This window comes from Synchiropus splendidus, chromosome 7, assembly GCF_027744825.2.
Source record: "Synchiropus splendidus isolate RoL2022-P1 chromosome 7, RoL_Sspl_1.0, whole genome shotgun sequence".
In the NCBI taxonomy this organism is placed as follows: domain Eukaryota; kingdom Metazoa; phylum Chordata; class Actinopteri; order Syngnathiformes; family Callionymidae; genus Synchiropus; species Synchiropus splendidus.
In genome coordinates this window covers 14,075,779-14,098,476 of record NC_071340.1, presented here as the reverse complement: position 1 = coordinate 14,098,476, position 22,698 = coordinate 14,075,779, and the positions used below count along the sequence as shown (strand labels likewise).

Below are 22,698 nucleotides of genomic sequence, written 5' to 3'. Positions count from 1 at the left end.
TCTCCTTGTTTGATCACTGAGGACACGTAATGGATTCAACATTGTGCCTTCATTGCTTTATCTAGGCCCTTAAATAGCGCAACATCTGTGAAGATTACACTGGAATGAAGTAGCGTCTCTAGGTGGTTTCTATGGCAACGTGAAACACAGCTCTTACTTGTAACTCACTTGACTTAACACTCTGTGGTGTCTGTTGACGATCCTAAGATTCACCACCCTTCCATCCTCCACCTACTTATAGAAAATGATCGCCATGTTTTTCTCTCTTTGAGCCGAGCAATCAGACACGCTCGTGTTCAAGTCGTGCAAAAACACCGCTGATTTACTGCTGCTGCGGGGAGACAGCTGTGAACAAACACATCTGCCGGCACAGAAACCAACAATATCATAACTCACTGCTGTTCTACACCAATCAAAGGCTTTTAAATCTGTTTATCTTTTCTCTTCTACTGTCTTAGTTTATCTGTTAAAATATGTATAATTGAAAAACAAAGTATTAGGAGCAAAGTAAACATGTACAAGAAAATAAATAATGTTGTGATGATGCTCATGTTACTTTTGCTTCAATATTTTGAAGCAAAAGCCAGAGTAGATAAGCACAAGATCAGATTTTTCAGACCACAAATAAGACATCTCAAAGTAGTATTGGTCTTTAACAGTTTCTAAGCTCTTCTTCTTTCGTGTCGTGTACACCTGAATGAGGTCTGCCGTAGCTTCCGAAACCTCCCTGCCTGATTTCCCATCCTCTTAGTAAAACGTCCTTCCCTTTCATTTTATTTGACCTTTAGACATGAACTGTCCTCTCAGCTGGTCACACTTCTGGTCTGGATCAGTCTGCCCCCTCTACTCTTGACCATTTCACCTGCCTCTTGGTGCCTGTAGTGTTTCATGTTATCTCCCGCATTACCACTGATCTGTCACTTTTGGGTGTAAAATCAATAACAGGCTACAAGGATTTTCCGAATTTGTGTTGCTTTTGTGTTCAACTGGTCATCACACTTCACAAAATCAGTTGCTCCATGTCACCTCATTAACACTTGCATTCACACTTACATGTTTCTGGTATACGTGTGAATGGTTGTTTGTTAGCACTGAGGCAGACGTGAATGTCTAATGCTGGCTCAGGTTTCTTGAAAGCTGCTATGCTTTCTGCGAAAAGCTATATAGAGGAAGAGAAAGTCATTGGCACATGGCCCCCACATGGACTAGCCCACTTCTAGCCCTCTTCGAGCCCACCCCGAGCCCACATGGCCCCCACATGCGCAATCCAATGTCCATTGTACATGGGTCCCACCTGGGGCCCACACAGGGCCCACATGGGCCCCACGTGGGCCCACCTCCAGCCTACGTGGCCGTAGGTAAAGGGGTGTCACTACGAAGGCCGGAAACATGTTGAATCAAATGAGTCATCTACTTCACCACCATGCAACTTAACCAGCAAGTGTATAGTAAACTAACCTACATATAGAAAATATAATGCTTCTATAGCTCTTTAATAGAGCACAGAATTTTTAAAAGTTACCTCACTTTTCTCACTTTAAACACATTGGGTGCAATGAGCAAGTGGTGTTTGGAAAAATATTTACTGTGTAAGATTACATTTACTAAGAGAGTCTTTCCCTGCAGAAGTGATGATGATGATGATTATTAACATCTGACAGTTAAAATGCTAGGAGGTGACAGTGAAGTCAGAATAGCTGCAATATGAAATTTTAGCACCTTACCATCCCTTGTCTGACGGAGCTCATATGTGGTAATTGGTTCACATGACTGTCACCCGTCAGATCTCGACAAGGGCACAACAACATCCTGTTACAGCTGTGGACGAGCAGCTAGGTGTGAGCTCTGCATGCACGACAGTGACAAACTGAAAGTGAAAGGGATCCTCCTTCAATGTCACAATTCAATATCATCGATCATTAAGACTGGTTCATCCAGTTCCCTCATTAAGCTCCTGTTTTTATGTGTTTTGTTTTTTTTAGCCGAAAGCCAAGCTCCTTTTTTCGTCCTGTGCAAAAAGAGAATGAACTTGTCATCATATTTAACTTATCAGAAGGGCACGTTTTGGAGCATGATGTTAAAATGGATTAATTTTATGTGCCACACTAATATCTCAATGCTTTAAGGCTCAGCCTCTGTGTGGCTCCACACTTCAGATTGTAGCTGTTGTTCCGTCTGCGGACAGTCACGCGCAGGCCACATCCTTCACACAGGCGCATTAAATAACACTTCTGTACTGCAGTTGTTTTCTTCTGTACATAACAAGAACACATTTTGGTCGAGAGCTGTTTCCCAGCAGCAGGATGTGGTGATGTGACTTGTCCTCGCACAAACACCCACTTCCTATGAGTTTGATAAACAGCTTTGTGGTTTCACTCTTCTGCCTGTCAAACTGAAGTACACACACACACACACACACATTTGCCCATCTGCTAACGTGACATGCAACCTGAGTGAGTTATTGTGCATAATGTTACTCCTGGTGCTGTGAGATTTACTGCGACAAACTGTATAAACGCCACCTGAATCACTTAAACCTCCATAACTCAGCGCCCGCGTTCCTCATCCAAGGCGGTAGACAAAGGCTTAAAGGAACGAGCGGGCGAATGCCCTCAAATCATCTCAGAATTAGAGGAGGACATCAATGTGTCACATTTGTTTTAGAGCCACTGATGTAACTGAACCTGAGTTATGTCCACTGCTGGACAGTAATGTTCTACACCACCGCTTGTCGATGTCTTCTCTTCTCTCTGCATGGATGCATGAGCACATACGCTTCTGCCAGTCACATCTGTGGGCTGTCAGATATGGATGTGCATACATCTGATGGCAGAATGTGTATTAGGCCTGCTGATCCTTCACACTTCTCTTGTCAAACTTAACATGAAAATGGAAGTCGGTTTGCGCCTTCATGTGTGTGTCTGTTTGAGAGCAAGAAAGTGAGGGTGGTCAAGAGAGAGGAGCGTGGCTAATCCTGCGGGATGTGAGGGCATTTACCATGGTTTGGGAGGGGATGTAGTGACGTGTTCAGCAGTGCATGCATTAAAAACCCTCACTCGTTGACAGAGATTCCCCCGAGACAGATGTCAAACTGCTAAGTGGTGAAAAGAAACGGAACATGTATGGAAGCTACAAATATCAAATTTGGATGAGAATACATCCATCCACACTTAAAAATATAAATAGCTGTTTGTGTTGCCATAATATGTGTCCGTATGGCTTGGTTATTGTTTTTTTTTGTTTGCTTACGATGAGCAGCTATAACTGAACGCAAAACACTCAGTTAAATAGTCTTCACTTTATATAAATAGATCTATCTTACTTCAAGTTTTGGTTCGAGAAACACTTGAGACTATGGCATGATTCTTATAATGATGTGTTATTTGTAAATAAATGTATATATGTGTCGATATAGAATACGTTATTCACAACACATCAACCATCTTTGATTGAAACGATATATTTTTATTCCTTTATGTATCCATCCACTTTATGGCATCTCATAAACAAACTGTAGCTCAACTTTTTTGGACCGTTTGATTTGCGGTGCTCACAGCGCCACAGAAACAGACATCAAGTCCACGGCTATAAAGTTTGCGAGTCCACACCTATAATACAATTGCTGGTTAAGAATATATTTTCAGCATGCTTTGTTTGTGTCCCATTATACAGTAGAAGAAAGAAATTCTGAAGGAAAAAGAAAACCCCAGTTGCATATACATACATACATATATATATATATATATATATATATATATATATATATATATATATATATATATATATATACAATAATGCAACTGGGGTTTTCTTTTTCCTTCAGAATTTCTTATATACATATCTATGGAAACGTCATGACGACCCAGGCCTTTTTTTTCCCTCTGTCGGTAGGTGGTGGTGTTGCACAATTAAAAGTCTGCTCTGACCCGGAAGTAGTAGTTGAAGGTCGCTGTCGCTTCTCTTGCAGCAGTTGACAGAAACAATGGATGTGAAGTCAAGAGCCAAGCGATATGAAAAACTGGATTTTTTAGGAGAAGGACAGGTATTGACGAGGATGATATGTTTCCGGATGTTGCAGTTGTCTGTGAGCCCTGCAGGCCTCGTCTACTGTCTCGCGTGGAGCTAATTAGCTTTAGCAGGTTGCAAATGTCAACAAAGCGTTGCTAGTGCATGTGGTTTGAAAAAGGAATGAAGTGATTTTTTTTAATCTCTCTTTCTTTCTTCTCTGTAGTTTGCTACTGTGTACAAAGCGAGAGACAAGACTACAAACACAATTGTTGCGATTAAAAAGGTAAAATCTCACACTAGCTGAAGTCTTGCAACTACTTGCCAACTACCATTTAAATGGCTATGTTTTCATTTCCCAGATTAAAGTTGGCCATAGAACCGAAGCTCAAGATGGTAGGTTGGGACTGATCCAGAGATTTCCACACCTCTCCCTTAGACTACAAAAGCACGAGACTCAACGATTCATAACATTATTTTTAGATCTGACTACAAGCTTCCTTAACTACATGGAGAGGGTTCAGTACTGACCTTCCACACCTCGTTACATTCACGTGTCACGTTTTATGTTCCTGTATTTTTTATATGGGTTTAAGAATTTAAATTGATAACTTTGTTTGGATTTTCTAGTTAATTGTTATTCATCAAGGTGTTTCAACAGGATATTTTTGTTGTAAAAATATTTTTTAGTTGCTGGAAGCTCTGGTCTCTTTTTTAATCCTTGTTACGGTAATATATAATATCATATTTCTTTAGGAATCAACAGAACAGCTCTTCGAGAGATCAAACTGTTACAAGAACTGCATCATCCAAATATTATTGGGGTGAGTGTCTAGAAAATAATGTGATAAATGTGATGTCTTTCTGTTTGACTCACGCACCATCTGTGTTTTAGCTGTTGGACGCCTTTGGACACAAATCTAACATCAGTCTGGTGTTTGATTTCATGGAAACTGATTTGGAGGTAAAATGTTCCATGTTTTTGACAATTGAAAATCCAAATGGATCTGTGCTCTGCTAAAGCACTTCATTGCATTGATTTTCCTGGTGTTGGTTTTAATGTTTGCTTGTGGGACCTTTCCTCCTGCACAATTGTATTTTACTGAATCTCAGTGTTCATGAATTACCATTTGACACGCGGACTGCTGAGCAGGCCTTTTCCATTTAAACAGCATACTTCTGGTCAGCAGATGGCTGACAGTCGCTCCTATAATAACCCATCCTGCAATATAGAGGAGTACACACACGAGGCAACCACAAGTGAATTATTTCCATCTCTCATGTCTCTCAGGTTTGGCCCCAGTACATCAGACGCTAATGCAATCAGGCTAAACAATATAACTACATTTTAGAAAATCAATAGCACTCTACATTTGGTTTGCCGAGTGATTTGATGCCATTAGCAGCTTCCAGGTAGCAGACAGGGGAGGACGAAATGTGATGATGATCTTATTAGCATATTTATAGCCCAGTTTATTCTAGAATTGCATGTCGGAGGCAGTATATTCAGTGTCCATACTTTCCTCTAGACCACAAAGTGTTTTGGATCTTCTCTCACAGAGGTCTTCGTCTTTTGTTTCTGCCCTGAAGGTGATCATCAAGGATACCAGTCTGGTGTTGACGCCAGCCAATATTAAAGCCTACATCCTCATGACTCTGCAGGGACTGGAGTATATGCATCATCACTGGGTGCTACACAGGGTAATCATCCCCGACCGAAACTAGACACACAGAGAGATGTGCAGAGGAGTACACACTTGTGCTGTTTGTTATATTTAGAAGACCATTATGTGCCCTAAATAGAAGTAACTGGTCAATTTATTTTTTTGACGAATATAATATGTAGTTTGGAGTCAGTCTGCTCTGTATTGTTTTTACTAACAAATAAAGGCATTATTCTTCCTTTAACTAAATGACGTGACAATGAATTTATACTTCAGGATTTGAAACCCAACAATCTCCTCCTGGATGGGAACGGAGTGCTCAAGTTAGCTGATTTCGGTTTAGCCAAGTCATTTGGGAGCCCTAACAGGGTCTATACACATCAGGTTGTCACCAGGTTAGTACTTTATTTAGTTCTATTGTTTTGCTAATACTTTAATATGCTGCATTGTACTCACAATTATGACCATTTTTTGTGGGTGAGATTTGTCTAAAGTGAACAGTTATTTTATGTATAGACAGTAAATAAAATTGGAGTCGGAAATACATGAACAACACAATGAATTAAATGCCTGTAATATATGCCAGCGTCTGTAGGCTACATGAAAACTGCAACTATAACAATGTCTGTCAATCTCTTCCTCAGATGGTATCGTTCACCGGAGCTCTTGTTTGGAGCCAGGATGTACGGTGTTGGGGTTGACATGTGGGCAGTGGGCTGCATTTTGGCTGAGCTCCTCCTGCGAGTAAACACAGTTCTTTTCAGAGTTTCACTGTCTCTTTTCTTCCATGGTAACTCCAAACATCTCTTTTCATCCAAGTTGCCATTCTTAGCTGGGGATTCGGATCTGGATCAGTTGACAAAAATCTTCGAAGCTCTGGGCACACCGACGGAAGAGACCTGGCCCGTCTGTATCTCTTCTCTTACTTGGTTTGTGCATTGATTCTGCTCTATAATTTCTCTTCAAATCTTCCCACAGGGAATGAGTAGTCTGCCAGACTACGTGTCCTTTAAGTTGTTCCCTGGGACACCTCTGGAGCATATATTTAGTGCAGCTGGAGACGACCTACTGGAGCTGCTGCAAGGCCTCTTCACATTTAACCCTCTGACGCGAACCACAGCTACACAGGTGACGATAAAGAGATTGAATTCCATATTATATTTTGGTTTGTTTAATTTGAAAATGAAGCCATTTTCACAGACTCCAGCCATTGCAGGATATTACCTGCTCAGATATTCTATTACCAGTAATCTACAGGTGAACATCTGGAGGGACATTCATCTTTAGCTCTGCGTGTTTATGTAAATTCGGCATAACCTCATGGCCCTGTTACAATTTAAAAGCCTTCTGCTCATTTGTATGTGTCCTATTCCTCAGGCTTTGAAGATGAGGTACTTCAGTAATCGACCCGGTCCTACTCCTGGTCCCCAACTCCCTCGACCCAACTGCTCTGGCAAGGCCTTGAAAGAAAAGGACACGCTTGGGCTTAAGAGGAAAATAGAAGACTCAAAAACAAGTAACTCATAAGATTTTTTTTTTTTCAATTCTAAGCAGCACAAGGACGTTTAAGCTTGTACAGCTGGCTATGTTAGGAGATAACACATGGACCTGAGTCCAGTGTATTTTGGGGGTGTTTATACGAGCTCTATTCTGGAGGATGGAAGGTAGCAATCCAGTGGGTGTTGGCTGCTCCAGGACACATTTGGCATGTGAAGAAGCAGAGCACGCTCACATGCGCTGGATGGTGGTTTCAACTGAAGTAGCAGCCTGATGTTAGTGGGAGGTTCAAAGGCTTCCGTGGTTTTGGGGGTCTCTGGTTTGAATTTCTGTTTGCTCAGTCACATAAGTCATATTGAAAACAGCACCATAGTGACTTGTGCTTCCTATTGATCAATAACTACAGACTTGTCTTATCTGGGGCCTGTTGTGTTGGTGTTAGTATTACAGGTCGTCACCTTAACTTTGGAGGGAAAATAGAAATAGTTGGATGATAAATTATTTTACATTTGGTTATTAAACCTGTTTTCTATTTTCAGATTCCATGAAGAAGAAGCTATTTTTTTGACTGGAATGGACTAGGACAAAACACTGAAGAGAAGGAGCTCCACCAACGGGCGCTAAGTTGTGATATAGATACTTTGCTGCTGCTGTTCAGTGACAAAATTGTGCCTGTGGTCACATGAGATGTGCGCAGCAGTGCTGCGTGGGCCAAACAATAGAGACTTTCTGCTCTATGAGGGCTTTGCTTTTGTTCATTCAAAGATGTCTGAGCGCTGAAGAACCGACTATTTATAGTGTGACTAATGTTCTGTGAAGTGTATTGGAGTCTCATCAATTTCATGAAATGCATTTCCCTATTTTTGTATGTGGAGAAAAATGAAAAATAAAAAAGATGCAGCTCAAAGTTCTTCTGTTTGTGACACTGTTACCTCACCCTCTTTCTTTTTCTCTCTTCTCCTTTCTATTGATTGAAAGTCATGTTTCAAATCGTCCGCTCCGCTCTGAATGAAGCCCTTCAGTAGATTGGGAAGCGCATGATCACTTAGTGCCTGCTACTTTGTACACTTGCTGGCTGATGGGGTCAGGTTACAGATCTGCTTGTGGAAAGCCACAAATGTCACTATAACTCCAGGCCGTGTGATGGGCAACTTCCCATGGGCAACATGATATTGACCTCCACCACATGTTTGCTTTGACAGAGCATGAGCTGTGTGCATCAGACTGAATCTTATCCTTAACTGCCTGCACATATCAAGGTCATATTTGGTCTAATGCAGAAGAGCACTAAATCACGGTGCAATAGTGGTGCTGCATCACAATAATAAAACGAATACATTTCAAATAAAGCTTAGATTTTGATGGAATGAAAAGGGTCAGGGGTTCAAATCCCAGTGATTTCAACCATAAGTATGTACAGTTTCACAAATAATTCAATCAGTTCAAATTTAGTTTACGTTTGAATTGATTAATATATGATGCGCAAATTCTATATTGGACTTTCCGGAGAACTTGGTCGTGTCCTTGGCCATTTTTTCTATGTATTGTATTCAGTGAGAGCAGATGCTCGGTAGGAGGGAGAGGAGGCAGAGGAGGGAGGGAGGGGTGCAGCGGTGGCGGCAGGCGGAGGAGCAGGAGGAGGGAGGACGACCAGTTGGAAGAGGCGGACGTGCTGTTGCTGGTCCGGTGGAAATTTCATTTGAAGGAAGAAGAGAGGCACTAGGAGAAGCTCGTCTAGTTTTTTTTTTAAATCATCTTTTATTTATTTCTGCTGGCAGAATGTGCACCCCGTTGTGCTGTCTTTCGCAGGTGAGGACTATTTCCTGTTGTTCGGCTTTGTTGTGATGGCTCTCAATCTGGAGTGATACATCTCACTATGTATGTGAGAATACGCTTCAAAATGGACATCTTTCTACTGTATTCAAATTGAAACGTGACGTGGGGAATAAGTGAGCGAGGCTCTCGTTGGTTCGCCTAAGATGTGAAAAGGCATCGTTACGGTGTGGAAGACAAAGCGAGACGAGGCAACGGAACTAGCTAAACACCCAAACATACACGGGCTATATGCTCGGTGCTAACTTGAGCTTCGCTTCTTCACTGCCACCAACGACACGCAGCGCCCTCCTTCAACTGTTTCAAGTCTTCAACTGTGATTAACATGTAATGTACTTAAACATCAAGATTCGTGGTTTATTTTGGATGCAAACGGAAAAACTAGGAGTTGATGAAAAACCATGCTCAAACATGTGTGTTTAGTCTCATTGATGATTTACTGCTAAATAAATAAAATGTGCAGCATGTAGAACACGGTTCATTGGTGTTGTGCACAGAAAAATAAACAAACAATGAACTTCTAATAGTTTAAAGACGGCTACAAAATGTTCCTCATTTAATTGAGCTTGTGTTTTTGCACACCTGTCTAATACTTTGATCAAGACTGTTTAAGCCACGGGGACTAAATGCACCCAACGCTTTCCTTTGAAAGACAAGATGCTCAACACCATGTTGGTCCTGCCATGCTGCTCTTTCATCATCCAGAATCTCCACCCCTATGAGTGTAATTCACGTTTTAATCTCCGCTCCTGTGGATGTATAGTGAAGCCTAAGTGGATGTGCGGTCTCTTCATTTCCTTCTCGCCCTGGAGGTGGAAATTGAGGCTTGGTGGAGTTTGTTTGTTTGGGATTTAAAAGAGCACGGTGGGCCTGGTGTGGGAGCCGCGTTCTCATCATTTCTCAATGGGACAGGGGATGTAGCCATGTTGGAATGAGATAGGGGGTCGGCTTCGGCCCAGCGCTGAATTTTAGCCAAAGTGCTTTGGCTGTGAACCTAGGAGAGGATTGTAAACATTAGCGAGACATTGCACAATAAATCACTTCTTAGAGGACAAAATCAAATCCACGTTGAAGGTTATTAGAGCCGTAGAACATGAATGAGTCACATCACAAACCTGATGAAATTCGGGGTTTAAGACTGATAGACTGTAGATTGCATTGAAAAGTCAATTTTTTTAAAGTTAATTGACAGTTAATTCAAGATATTGTGTGTTATATACAATTTATAGAAACTATATGTTTGCCCTTTCTGTCAATCTGTCTTCTGTATTTGTCATAGGCATTTTTTAGAATGTAAGATGTCTAGTTTAAGGTGTACATCGAAGAGTTTACCAGCAACACATCGAGAAGAGGGCACAAGTATCTGCTGTGCAACTAAGTGTACCTCCACCAAGAAGCGTATGGCCTCCATGGCATTGGTTCGTCTGATATGTAAGATATGTGAAAATGGCACAAGGTGGACTCTCTGAGTGCATTTCTAGTTCTACAGTTCAGTCACATGATAAGAATTAGGGAGCTCCCGCTGAGAAACAATCCGCAGCCTGTGTAGGACTTTGACTATAGTCAGAAGCAACGGCAGCAGGAGATTGTTTCTTTTCTCCCTCTGAACTGTCATCATGCTTCTCCTGACTAATTCCTTTCTTGTCATGCCAGTCTACAAGCCACCGACGGGACTGTTTTACACCTACGAATGTTATCCCGTGACCCTGTCTGCTCGGAACATGCCACTCTTGAGAGGGCTTTCTCAAAGCTAAGAAACACCTAGTGATAGAAGTTACATTCTTTTATAAGGGCACTGCTTGTGGTGCTGTATAGAGGAATGTCTTGCAGATCCTTGCTGTTTGGAACATGACCATGATGAAGGAACTGCCAGTTCTTTGTGTATAGAAAACAGAGCAGAGATACATTTTTGCTGTGTGTATACAGCTGCCTAGCTATGAAGACAATAGCGGGGCCATCCGTCACAATAAAAAGGGGATAGAGCCCATCCCAGTCAGCCTGTTGGCCAAGCCAAACACACTTTTGTGTGAGATGGACATCCTGCTTTTGTCCTTGTCTTCATTCCGTTGGCTCCTTTCTACAGTTTCCCTTGCCTTTAGACACAAAGCGTTGCTGTAATTTGAGCTAAAAGGGTGTGTCGTTGGTTTCGTCTGGGTTGTTGGTCTATCATGATTCACTGTGGTCAACTTCACCCAGGGACGGCTGTCATTAAGCTCCTGCAGACTGGTCTTTAAGATCTCAACCTGATCATTATTGTGAATAAACCTCAAAGTTGTTCCATGAGGCCAGATTTTATCATGCTTGTCGAGCTTGGGGCATCTTGCATAGAGAAAGTTTACTAAGGTTAGGCGAAATTAAGCCTTAGAAATGGCAACCATTTTACCGCAAAACAAAATGAAAGCATATGAGAAAACATTTTTGGGGGGCTTGATAATACAGTATAAATAACACATTACCTGGAGTGCAATGTTTGTCAGTGAGTGGGACTTTTCCAAGTTTTTAGGATTGTTTTTTATGTCATTCGTGCTCAGACTCATCTATTGAGAAGTGAAAAAGGCATATCTGCTAGTGCCTCATTCGCAGATCACTCTCAACAGTAGATCACCGATTAAAGAGAGCTACAAATAAAATACACAATTTAAGTGGTGACCAGTCAGTTGGTTTCTTTATGTTCTTATTTTGTCAGCAGACACATATACATATTTTAGATGATTTTGAAAGAGCTGTGATTAAAAATAGCCCAGCCATACATCTGCACCTCGGTGCTATCAAGTGTCCCACGACTTGCTCTTGAAAAGGCAGACGTAAAATGCTTATTGAGTATCGACAGCAATTCCCCACTTGAGAAGTGCAGTCAATAATCATTTTACATTTTTTTTTAAGTAAGAGATTGCTAGTAAGTTGTAAGTTGTAAGTTGTTGTGGCTATAAAGAATATGTTTATTTGAAATATTGCAAGCTCAACTGTAAAAGATAAAATATTCCTGTCTCAATTTAATTTCCAGTCATAATCGCAAACGTTGGCTCATTTATACTTGTTTATACTCTATTTTAATTGCTATAATTTGAGTGTGTCGATTATTTCTGCGACACGCGCAGCTGGGTGTTCAACATTAACAGGCGGCACTGATGGTTTCGCTTCACTACAAGCGCTCATGTTGTTTTGGCAGAGTTCTCCTTATGCATGAGTCATGACAGTGTCTGAAAGTGCCGCTGTATTTTTGCTCTGAAACCTGTTTCCCGTGTTCCACCCTTTCCCCCGTGGTGGTTGTGCTCAGAGACTGGCTTCTTATTTGCAAATGGAAAGTAACATTGTGATTTTTGAATGCTGGTGTGGCTGAAGCCATTGCTGCCCAGATGCATTCAAAATATTTTTCATCAAACCCGCTGAATTGGCTTGGGAACTGTCATCTGTGCCGCTGGATGTTTACTGCTCCCGATACGACTGCTGCTGTTGCTGCTGTTGCATAGACAGTGACCCAGTTTTGCGCTCGTCCTGATTGCATTGTGCAAGCGTTGTGTTGCAGCACTGCTTCATCCTTGTGTGTTGGATTTAGTCTGAACCCACTCCTTCCTGTTTCCCTTTTCGATACTGAAGTTCCTTTCATCCCTCTGGGTTTGGATCACAACGTAAAGGAATGCAGAGGAGGCATGAAACAGCCAAGTCCTTGAAGCTGAAAAGGACTTGTATCTGTTCATCAAGATTCCAGCTGTAGGTTAGACTTGCATCAAAGCTTTTCACTCAAGGTCGAAGCGAGTAGATGAGCTGAACCCTGACACAGATTGCTGTCTAGGGAGTATCCCTGCTTTCCCCGTCTTCTTGTAATCTAATACAACACCACTTCAATGTACTCCGGAAAGTGTGGTAGCTTGTGAAGGGCTCAGAGGTGATGGGTTGAAATATGGAGACGTCACTTCAAACCTCTGTGTTTCTGGGTAAATGTGATGAAGAGCGTGGAGAGCTGCAGGCAGAACAAGGAAGAGACAACCTTCATCTCCTCAGAGTTTTATGGTGGGGAGACGTGATGGCTGCTGAGGACGTTTGTGGGAGTATTTCAGTGGCATTTGATCCAGATGGTTCTTGGCAGCTACACTAATGAATGCTCCATGCAATATAGGGTACTCTTGGAACGGTTTTGATAAAGTTTTGATTGATTTTCCAGAGTACTGCTTTAGTTATAAAAACAGGAGTGATCTTACCCCGAACCAAACATCAGGCCACGCGTGCAGGCTAAGTAGTGCTAGGATTGCAAACAAGTTGGGTGCAAAGACGACGTCTTGTAAAACACTTACAACAGACCTAAAAAGATTTGTGGTTTTACCTGAACGTCCTATAAGAAACAACAAAAAAGAAAGGTAGGGGTTGCAGTGGAATAGATGGGGGTTTGGTTCCAGTATATTTACATTTATGATGAATCTTACAGAATGAAATCTAAGAGCCAGGGATGTATTGTGATGTTACAAAAAAATGAGACTAAATATTTTTAGTGACACAGCATTTGATCAAATCTGACCTGACGTTGTGTCAAAGCATTGCGTGGTCCCACCAAACCTTCTGATCCACTGAGAACAACATGATCTGGTGGGTGCAGAGTTCCACAGACACGCTGGCCACCTGTCAACATGCTGTCATGGAGGCCAAAAGTAGGGTGAAGGGGGAGCGTTCAAGTGGGTATAGTCAGGGTCGGTAACCAGGGATACTGTTTTTTTGTGTGTGTTCATGTGTATGTGGTGGAATTCCTTTAAACCATCCCATGTGCCGCCCCCCCTCCCTTTCTATTATCCACTCCGTGAAGTCTGTTGGCCCCTTAAGTGTGTAGCCGGACGGTGAAACACCCCTAACTAATGAAATCTAAACACCCTTAGAGCCTAATTCAGGCAGTTTTTTCAGGCTGTTGTGGTTCATTAGAGTCTCACTGAAGAAGTGTGGGAGCCGCACAAACAAGAGAAACAGATTATCTTGCTAAGTTCCATGAAGGCGAGCGCTGACCGCGGGGCAAATGCATGAAAATCGCTCCTCAGGTCTTAAATACTGATAAAACTTAAAAATATATTACTGATTTTTTTGATTTCCAAATATTTGAGTGACATTTTTCTACACTATTATGAACATTTTTTTAAACATAAACCTGTCAACTTGACCTTTCATGTGGTCATCACTATGTGGCCTGGATCTGGTCCATAGAACTTGGTTAAGTGGTGGTGCCTGACTGCAGACTCTTATGTAGTGCTGGTGCTCTGGCGTGAGAGTGTGTTGAAATTGATTCATCCTGATTTGCTAACAAGATTGTGCAATAAGACTTTTGGACTGGACGACAACTCACACCTTGAGATATTCCATTTACCATTAGCTTCATCTACACCCAGAGAGCAAAAAGGACTTGACATCTGGAGCAGATCCCACACATCAAGCTGTATTCCACACTGGCTTAGGCTCTGGCCCTGTTACAGTGCTTGGGCTTAAGACCCACACTCAGCAACTGAGGGCTCAGATTACTTTTTGGTCTGGAGGGCAAGTTGAAGTGATCCTGGTGGGAACAGATGACAAGTTTGGAGAAAATGATTTAACAGAAGATTTGTACTGGAATCTAGAATAATGTTTATTTTTGACGTGGCACAAGTGTCTTTAAAGTCACGGAAGACTAGAAGTTAAAAAAAAAAAAGGTTAGATTAGATATCCTTATTATGCTGCAGTTAAACCCTTTTAATTCCTGTAATTTTTGTGAACTCAACCTAAAACAGTTCTGAGGTCACGTGACATGTATTGACACTGTCTGGCTGTGAAAGTCATCCATGAAATACTTCAATGTGACAGAAGTCATCCGAGGTCCAGAACTAGCAGATGTGCTCTATTATTACGATGCAGTTTTTCTTCCTGTGTGGGTGAACAGTCCCCCTGAACTAAATTAGACCTCACAGTTGCACCACACCTCAACTGAAGAGTGTGAGTTCTGCGCGCAAGATCAGATGAAAGCTGGGTGTTACCCGCCAAAAGATGTTGCACTGTGTAATTATAGTTTCTCAAATGGCGTCTGTGCAGGTCTTCCTGAGAATGTCCTCCTGTTTAAGCAGCTGTTAAATAAACAGACTTCACCCAGTGTGTGTGTGTGTGAAGGAGGAGAAAAAGTTCAGAAGCAGCATGTTTAGCTCTGAGAGCAACCAAAATAAAATATTTCATGACTTGTCAAGAAGAGCAAGGATTGTTTGCATCCCTATAAATGAACTTATTTCAGATCCATGAATGAACACAAGTTGATCGCCAATGTTTGGTGCGGGTGTGAGTCACTCTAACTCTGCTCTGGTTTGGTTCCAGCTGGCCTGCTGCTGCGGCTCAGCGGCCTGCTCCTGCTGCTGCTCCTGCTGCCCAAAGATCAAACAGTCCACCACCACCAGAATCATGTACGCGTTCTACTTCCTGCTGGTCACAATCGTCTGCTGCATCATGATGTCCCCCAAAGTGGGGGACGCGCTCGCAGAAGCTGTAAGTACATCTTTGTTTGGGACAGTGGGAGGAGGGGGAGGGGGTTGCTGACACTAGTGGACTCATGTGGCTTATTTCTAACATTCTCTGAGTATCTACTTTTAGAGGTCATGTTGGCGAAGGACACCAGCTATTGCCTTTCTGTGGTGTTTCATGGAAGTTTAGGGAGGAACACTGTCTTATCTAGAGTGTCTCAAGGAAGAAAGTTGATAAGGTTGAAATAGTTAGGCTTTCCCAGGCTGGCAAGGACAGGAGACATTGACAGAAGACTAGACTGTCCACATTTTTTTTAATCGTAGTTTGTTGCCCCAGTCAACAGATGGATGGTACAAATTGCTACTGTTGGATCTTAAATGTCAGAGAGGTCCTGTCCTGCGATTGACCGTCATCATGTCCAAGGTGTCCTTGGGGCCGTCAGACTGTTGAATTTGTGATCAGCCTTTGTTGTTTGTGGGTTATTTATTTATTTATTAGTTGTTTCTTTTTATTTTATTTTATTTATTGTATTTTATCCATGACAGCACTTTAATCCAAAGCACTTTCCTAGTTGGTGGGATCCCCTCTGACCATGGCAATAAAGCTGATTCTGATTCTGACCTATGGACAGACGACTGAACTGGCTTTGGCTTCCTGTGAACCTGGCTAGCAAGGCCGATGAGAGACAATGAATGAAGCTTGAGTTTATCATTCTGAAAAAGGTAATTGCTTTGAACATGGGGGAAGAGTCTCCCCCACTGTTGGATTGAAGAAACTTCAAGTCAGTCAAAAGGGAATGTAATCTTTCCACCTCTCCACTGCTGCGTTGCAACACTTCCTGTTAAACAGAACAGAGAAGGATGAAAGAAGGTCATCCGGGCACCAAATGTCCTCGGATAAATCCAGTGTGCTGCTGCTCCTCACACATCTTGATGCAAACACACTTGCTGCGTCTCCCAAGTGGGAGGTCGCAGCCAAGAGGGCAGCCATTGTGCATATCACAGTGCTGGTCTCTTAGAAACAGACATGTGAACCGTGTGAGTGTGATGGCCCCTTTTACCCTGGATCACAGCACCATGTTCATGCTAATATGGCTCGCAACATGTCGCCTAATAGGCTTTTCACTCCAGGAGGGCTGCTGTGACCCTGGTGGGACACTGAGATGATGATGATGGCTCACCGGTAATCACACTCAGCCGACTTTTCAATGTTATTTAAAGAGAAAGTATTGTTGGATTTAATTATAGTAGTTATTTCAATGGGAGGAAAAGTCATTTGCTGTCCACTTGGGGTGACGCTAGTTGAGTGGCTTGTTGTGTGCTGTGGCTTTAGCTATCTTGCCACATGTGAACCTCTACTATGATATTGACAAATGCAGGAACTGTGTTTGTAAATAGTGATTTGAAAAAAAAAGATGTTATTTGTCTTTTTCGGAAGCAAAGCAAAGTGGAAATTTGTAAATCCTCCAAGTATTCAAAACTGGTTAACTGAACTGAGCTCCTGTGTTGCCATGGAAAAGTTGTCTTTTTTGATCAAAGGAAAGCAAAGTGTTTTCAAAAGGATCTGGGCTTCATTTCTTGAATATCTCAAGCATAGAAATCTGGACTAATATGGACTGATGTTAAGAGAGCCTTTTGCCCTTTGCAACTTGATGCTTGTTATATGCAGCTATATGTACAAGACGGACATTGGACTTTAAGGTGAACAAATGATTGTTATTTACTGTTTTTGTTGTTTATTTTATTGTAATTCTGTATTTTCTTTTATTTTTCTACTTTTTATCCACTTTGGGGTTTTTTGTTAATAGTTTATATAAATAATAGTTGTTGTTTTTTTCACACAGCCGAGGTCCTGATTGTGTATGTGCATTTATATGATTATTATTGTGGCTGATATGAATGAATGAAAATATTGGGGAAAAAGTGTCAATTGTTGATGACACCTGAATAGCATTACAATGTTAAAATTATGTATTTGAATTTTAATTGCTCAAAATGTGTTGAGGAACGTGCTGTATAAATCGCAGTTCCTCCTGTAGTATTTAACTGTTGTGCTTCAGGCTCGCAGCCACCCAAACACGTTCACACCCCCTCTCACTAGTCCCGTCTTCTTGGCTTAATGTGAAAGCCATGTAGGTCAGCCTGCATTTGCAGCAGAACATCAAGATGGACGTCTCAGCTCGTGTGTTTCCCCTCTGCTCTCGCATGAAAGCTGCTAATTTATTCATCTGTGCCTTTTGTTTGTGTACGCTGACAGTTGGTTGTAACAGCCTGCAGGGAACAAGGGATGAAAGAAAGAGTTGAGGTTGTTGTCACTGGCAGTTCTCCGGTTCTGCTCCTCCAGAGGCCTGATAGTCCTGAAAAGACACCAATGGTTCTTTTCACAGCAGCTTTAGTGGCCAGGAGCAGAGACGGCAGGAGGGGTGGAGCTACAAGGTTAGCTGCTCTGAAGTCTTTGTGTTTCTGTCGCTTAGATCCCCTTCTACAGTCAGATGTGTGAGACCATCAATGCCGGGGAGAAGTGCAAAACCCTGGTGGGGTACTCGGCGGTCTACAAGGTTTGCTTCGGAATGGCCTGCTTCTTCCTCTTATTCTCCCTCTTCACCATTCGCATCAGGAACAGCACAGACTGCAGGGCTGCCGTCCACAACGGGTCAGTTTAAGTCCACATCAGGAGCAATGTCCAAACCTCCCTCGACTTCCTGTTTCACTCACTTGGCAGTATTAAAACGTTGTTGAGCAATATTGTGCTTCTTGTGTCCTAAATTGTAGGTTCTGGCTGCTGAAGTTCATCCTGCTGGTGGGCTGCTGTGCTGGTGGCTTCTTCCTTCCCGAGGAGAAAACCTTCCTGCAAGGTGAATCTAGAGGAGCTCACCCACTTCAAGACCCTGTCATGAGTGGGCCACTAGTCACACAGTAACACTATTTTCCCTAAGACTTGTTGTTCCTCTGCTCTTCACAGTCTGGCTCTACATCGGAGCTGCAGGCGGGTTTTGCTTCCTGCTGATTCAGCTCCGACTGCTGGTGGAGTTTGCTCACAGATGGAACACAAACTGGTGAGAGAAGCCTCTGCCATGTGTTTGCTCAAAAGCTCTCAGTGAACACTGAGAGTCCATGGTTCAAGTCCTTGCCACAGCCTGTCCTAAGCCCCTCTGTCCTGGAATTTTGTCCGACTCTGAACTCACACAGACCTGTGAAACAGGCATCAGATTTTCTCCTTTCTCTCTGAGAACTGACTTCTGTGATCTGACTTTCAGGACGTCTGGTGTGAAGTACAACAAATTCTGGTACGCAGCGCTGGCCTTCGTGACTCTGATGCTGTTCAGCATAGCAGTGGGCGCAGTGGTCTTCATGGCCATGTACTACACTCACCCAGAGGCCTGTTTTGATAACAAGTTGTTTCTGGGAATCAACACCAGCCTCTGTTTAGTTATCACTCTGCTTGCCATCTCACCCTGGATTCAGAAACGTAAGCGCCTCCTCCTGGTCAAGCTGCTGTATCCTGAACTGGAAGTGAATGTAGACGTAAAAATGTCAAGTTCTGCATGCACCCTCTGAAATGTTTAAATCCATGACCATCCTCTCATTTTAATGAAGGTCAATGTAGTAATAGTAAAAAATAGTTGTAAAAATACATCACCATCCCTAGTACAAATACACATACTATAGTTACTAGTAGTAATACCACTAATATTACTGTAATATTACCACTACTGACTATTACTTCTACCACTACTCCTACAAATACTACCATAACTAGAGCTCATAGTACCATAACTATGACCATTATCTATACAACAAATATTACTCCGACCACCACTAAATATACTGCTGCTTCTATCATTTCTCCCTGAAGTTTTTCTCCCTTCCTTTCTTTTCTGACTTTGTCAATGTAAACTAAAATAATTTGTTAAAAATGATCATACAGTGCGGCAAATAGTTTTGGCTCTCACAACCCTATTAAAACTCGCACTACTACTACTATAACAGTAACTTATTATTGTGACTATGAGTGTTTCTAGTACAACTGTTCAAGACACTGATACCCCAATCACAACAGAAAACCTTCTACTACTACTGCTAGCAGGACTACGACTAGAAGAACTACTGTCATTTTACTACTATTACTTCCACCATTATTACCATGAGCTCTTCAACTACACAGTGTTTCTACTGCTTCAACTACGCACTGTTTCGACTACTACTTTCCCGACTACAGATAGTATTGCTTCTAAAGAGAATGATGATAGTAAAATGAGAAATGTATATGTGTATAATTTAAAGCCTGATGTGATTTTTTTGTTTGTCAGTATAACTTTAGCAGCTCCTGCTCCATTCTAACTTCGGAGAAGAACATGTGTGGTCAAGTCTGTTCTGCTCTCTGGTCCACAGTGCAGCCACAGTCAGGCCTGCTGCAGCCCGGAGTCATCAGTGTCTACGTCATGTATCTGACCTTCTCAGCCTTCTCCAGCAAACCCAAAGAAAGTGAGTGCGACGTCGTCCCACAGTTTTAGCTGAGGTTTCAAAAGCTGGGTCAGCTCTTCTCTTGTGCAGAGAGTTTGTGTTTAGCTCTCAGCCCCCTAACTGTGACCCCCCGGATGCTGCTCGTGTCTCTGTGCTGATGTCCTCTCCTTCTGTGTCCAGCGGTGGAGGTGGACGGTGTCAACCAGACGGTGTGTGTGTTTCCCTTCAACTCTGGGACTGAGAGTGACAAGCAGATCGTCACGGGCCTGGGAACCACCCTGCTGTTCGCCTGCATCCTTTACTCCTGGTAGGACGTCACCTCAGAAACAGCTGCATTTCACTGTGTGTTCAAGTGATGCCGTCTGATTGGCTGCTGCCGAGCAATGTTTAAGAGGATCCACATGTGCTTCCCATTTTCCCTGTGCTGGTACTTTCCATAAAAAATGATTACACTTTTGGAGAAGGACGTGGTTGTGGAATAAAAACATCTCCTGCTCTCTCCGAAGCCTGACGTCCACCACCAGGAGAAGCTCGGCAGCACTGCGCGTGTACAGGAACTGCGAGCCGGAGACGGAGGTGAAATATTCAGAAACAATGTGATGAAATACAAGCTCGCCGTTGTTACACAGTCTTGACTAATTGTGTCTTTTCATTCGTGGCTCCTCCAGAGAGCTCGCTGCTGCTTCTGCTGTGGAGACGACTCAGGTGAGAAGTTATTCCTGTACACTGTCTCTCGACGCTGCCAATCCCTGCTGCCTGCCTGCCTGCGTGTGTGTGTGTGCACGAGGGGGGGTTCATTTGTATTCTTCACCTCGATTGAAGAGGGTGAGAAAGTATTGGTCAGCAAACACAGATGATGTCACTGTTACTAGGAGGTTAGCGGACCAGACCTCACGCGCCGCCGCTCTTCTTAGTGCTACACTGCCCCCTGCTGGAGATGCACTGAATTCTCATACAAGGCGGGGAAATAGTAATAAAATCCGTGTTGTCAGTGACAAAATTTAGAAATCACTCGAAGTTATAACAAAGGATGAAGTAACAGAGATTCACCACCACAGTCCTGTTGTAGTTTCAGAGGACGGCGATGATGACCAGAGGAGCGGAGGCCAGAATGTGGTCTACGACGAGAAGGAGGGGACCATCTATGGCTACGCCTACTTCCACTTTGTCTTCTTTCTGGGCTCCTTATACGTCATGATGACTGTCACCAACTGGTTCCAGTAAGTCAGGCAGTAGTTTCAGCAGATCAGTGATGTACATTGACAGAACTGTATCCAGTCAGTGCGGTGGTGGGAATGACTAAATAGTCATCTGATCATGTGATGGATTGCTTGTTTTTTGTCCAGTTTTGAAGACATTCTCGATTATTTGTGGACTTTTATACCCACACTAAATATTTCTATTTTTAACAAGAACAATGTTTTGTTCTGAGGTCAACTGAAGTGGTGGCTCTCCTTCCGCAGCTACGCTGACCACGAGATTGAGAAGATGTTAGAAGGCAGCCCGTCGGTGTTCTGGATCAAGATGGCCTCCTGCTGGGTCTGTCTCTTCCTCTACATGTGGACCCTCATCGTCCCCATGATCTTCCCCGAGCGCTTCGAGGCGTAGAGAGACACGACCCCGCGACCCTCAGCGTCTGAGACGGAGGATGATCTGTTGCCTTCTGTTTTATATGCTCCGTGTGGTTTGTTAAGCTGTTACTACCTTGACGGTATTTTTCTTATTTTTGATACGACAGTTTTCTATCACTCTCAGGTTTGAGGTTGCAGGACATTCTGACAACTTCAAACCCGGAAGTCACTTTTGTACGTGTCTCAGTTGGTTTCAGTTTTGTACTTTTGGAGCTGCAGCAGAGTCCGAGGACGACTGGCGTTCTAGTCCAGTCCTAATACTGAGAGAATGAGCGAACGCGGTCGTGCCGGACGCTGCTCCAGACTCACCTCTCAGGCTCTCTGTCTCTCTAGTTCCAGGCCCATGTAGACGTTCTCTATGCAACAGAACAAGCTCTCCTCGTTTCTAGATGATATCTGTGGTGAAACATTGTCAGATCCTTTGAGCCAAATCAGTTATTCCTCACACTCATGCGTTCGACGGCCGTGATGGAGGTTTGTGGTGCCAAAGGTAGTAGAAGGTTTGATCTGTGACACTAGTAGAACTGTAAGTGTTCCTCCACTAGCATGCTGATACTCACCTGTTTGGGCCAGAAGCCTTTCGGCCACAATCAGGTAGCTTTTATACTCGATTCAACACTGGATGTTGACTTGAAACCCGATTCACTCGTCATGTGACTCCTCATTATCGTTCTCACCCGAGTCGTGTCTGTCTCTCGCTCTCTTAACATGTTTTATAGTAACATATGTACATTTTGAATATTCTGATCTCATCCCTGTGAAGTGACTCGGAATGTGGAGATGTATCTGATAAACACTTTAGTCGGCAACTGTGAAGGATGTAAACGGCATAGATGTCGGTGTTGAAGTGCAAAGTCGTAGTCGCTATGGAGACCAGCTATGTTGTTCAGATCTAAAATTAAAACCTTAAACACCATCTGCTGCAGTCGAAGTTTGTGGCCATCACATGTTTGCGGCGTTTTAAATAAGGCAGGTTTGGAACGCATCTCAAATGACAGGCTATAATATTCCTAATATTATATCTCATACACAGTAATGGCTATATTTTTTTGTTTTGTTTCCAGAACACGCTACTTCGCTATGACTGTGTGATAGTCTCAACTTCTAACAGGAGAGATCTCAGCCGATATATGGTTGATGAGCGGATGA

General features: G+C 42.8%; 2 protein-coding genes across 5 annotated transcripts in view; both read left to right on the top strand.

The window, feature by feature from the left end:
- cdk7 (cyclin-dependent kinase 7) overlaps positions 1–8,055 on the top strand; it is a 59,711-nt gene extending 51,656 nt beyond the window's left edge. For 3 of the 4 annotated variants that reach the window (XM_053869678.1, XM_053869680.1, XM_053869676.1), the window contains 11 exons: positions 4,232–4,291; positions 4,368–4,401; positions 4,762–4,829; positions 4,901–4,969; positions 5,596–5,706; positions 5,946–6,064; positions 6,314–6,413; positions 6,489–6,575; positions 6,648–6,797; positions 7,047–7,185; positions 7,706–8,055. In XM_053869678.1, coding sequence (XP_053725653.1) covers positions 4,232–4,291; positions 4,368–4,401; positions 4,762–4,829; positions 4,901–4,969; positions 5,596–5,706; positions 5,946–6,064; positions 6,314–6,413; positions 6,489–6,575; positions 6,648–6,797; positions 7,047–7,185; positions 7,706–7,734 — 966 coding nt within the window. In that variant the 3' untranslated portion in view covers positions 7,735–8,055. Of the gene's footprint in view, positions 1–3,925; positions 4,043–4,231; positions 4,292–4,367; positions 4,402–4,761; positions 4,830–4,900; positions 4,970–5,595; positions 5,707–5,945; positions 6,065–6,313; positions 6,414–6,488; positions 6,576–6,647; positions 6,798–7,046; positions 7,186–7,705 lie in introns of those variants that run through there. The other variant, XM_053869677.1, reaches the window with a different exon arrangement.
- Positions 8,056–8,806: 751 nt separating this feature from the next.
- Positions 8,807–22,485, top strand: serinc5 (serine incorporator 5). Its single transcript, XM_053870310.1, has 12 exons — positions 8,807–8,975; positions 15,312–15,479; positions 17,929–18,107; positions 18,227–18,309; positions 18,417–18,510; positions 18,712–18,923; positions 19,847–19,939; positions 20,099–20,225; positions 20,425–20,494; positions 20,587–20,623; positions 20,988–21,138; positions 21,382–22,485. Exons 1-12 carry the CDS (start codon positions 8,946–8,948, stop codon positions 21,524–21,526), a joined length of 1,389 nt encoding a protein of 462 aa, XP_053726285.1. The 5' UTR covers positions 8,807–8,945; the 3' UTR covers positions 21,527–22,485.
- Positions 22,486–22,698: the final 213 nt, after the last annotated feature.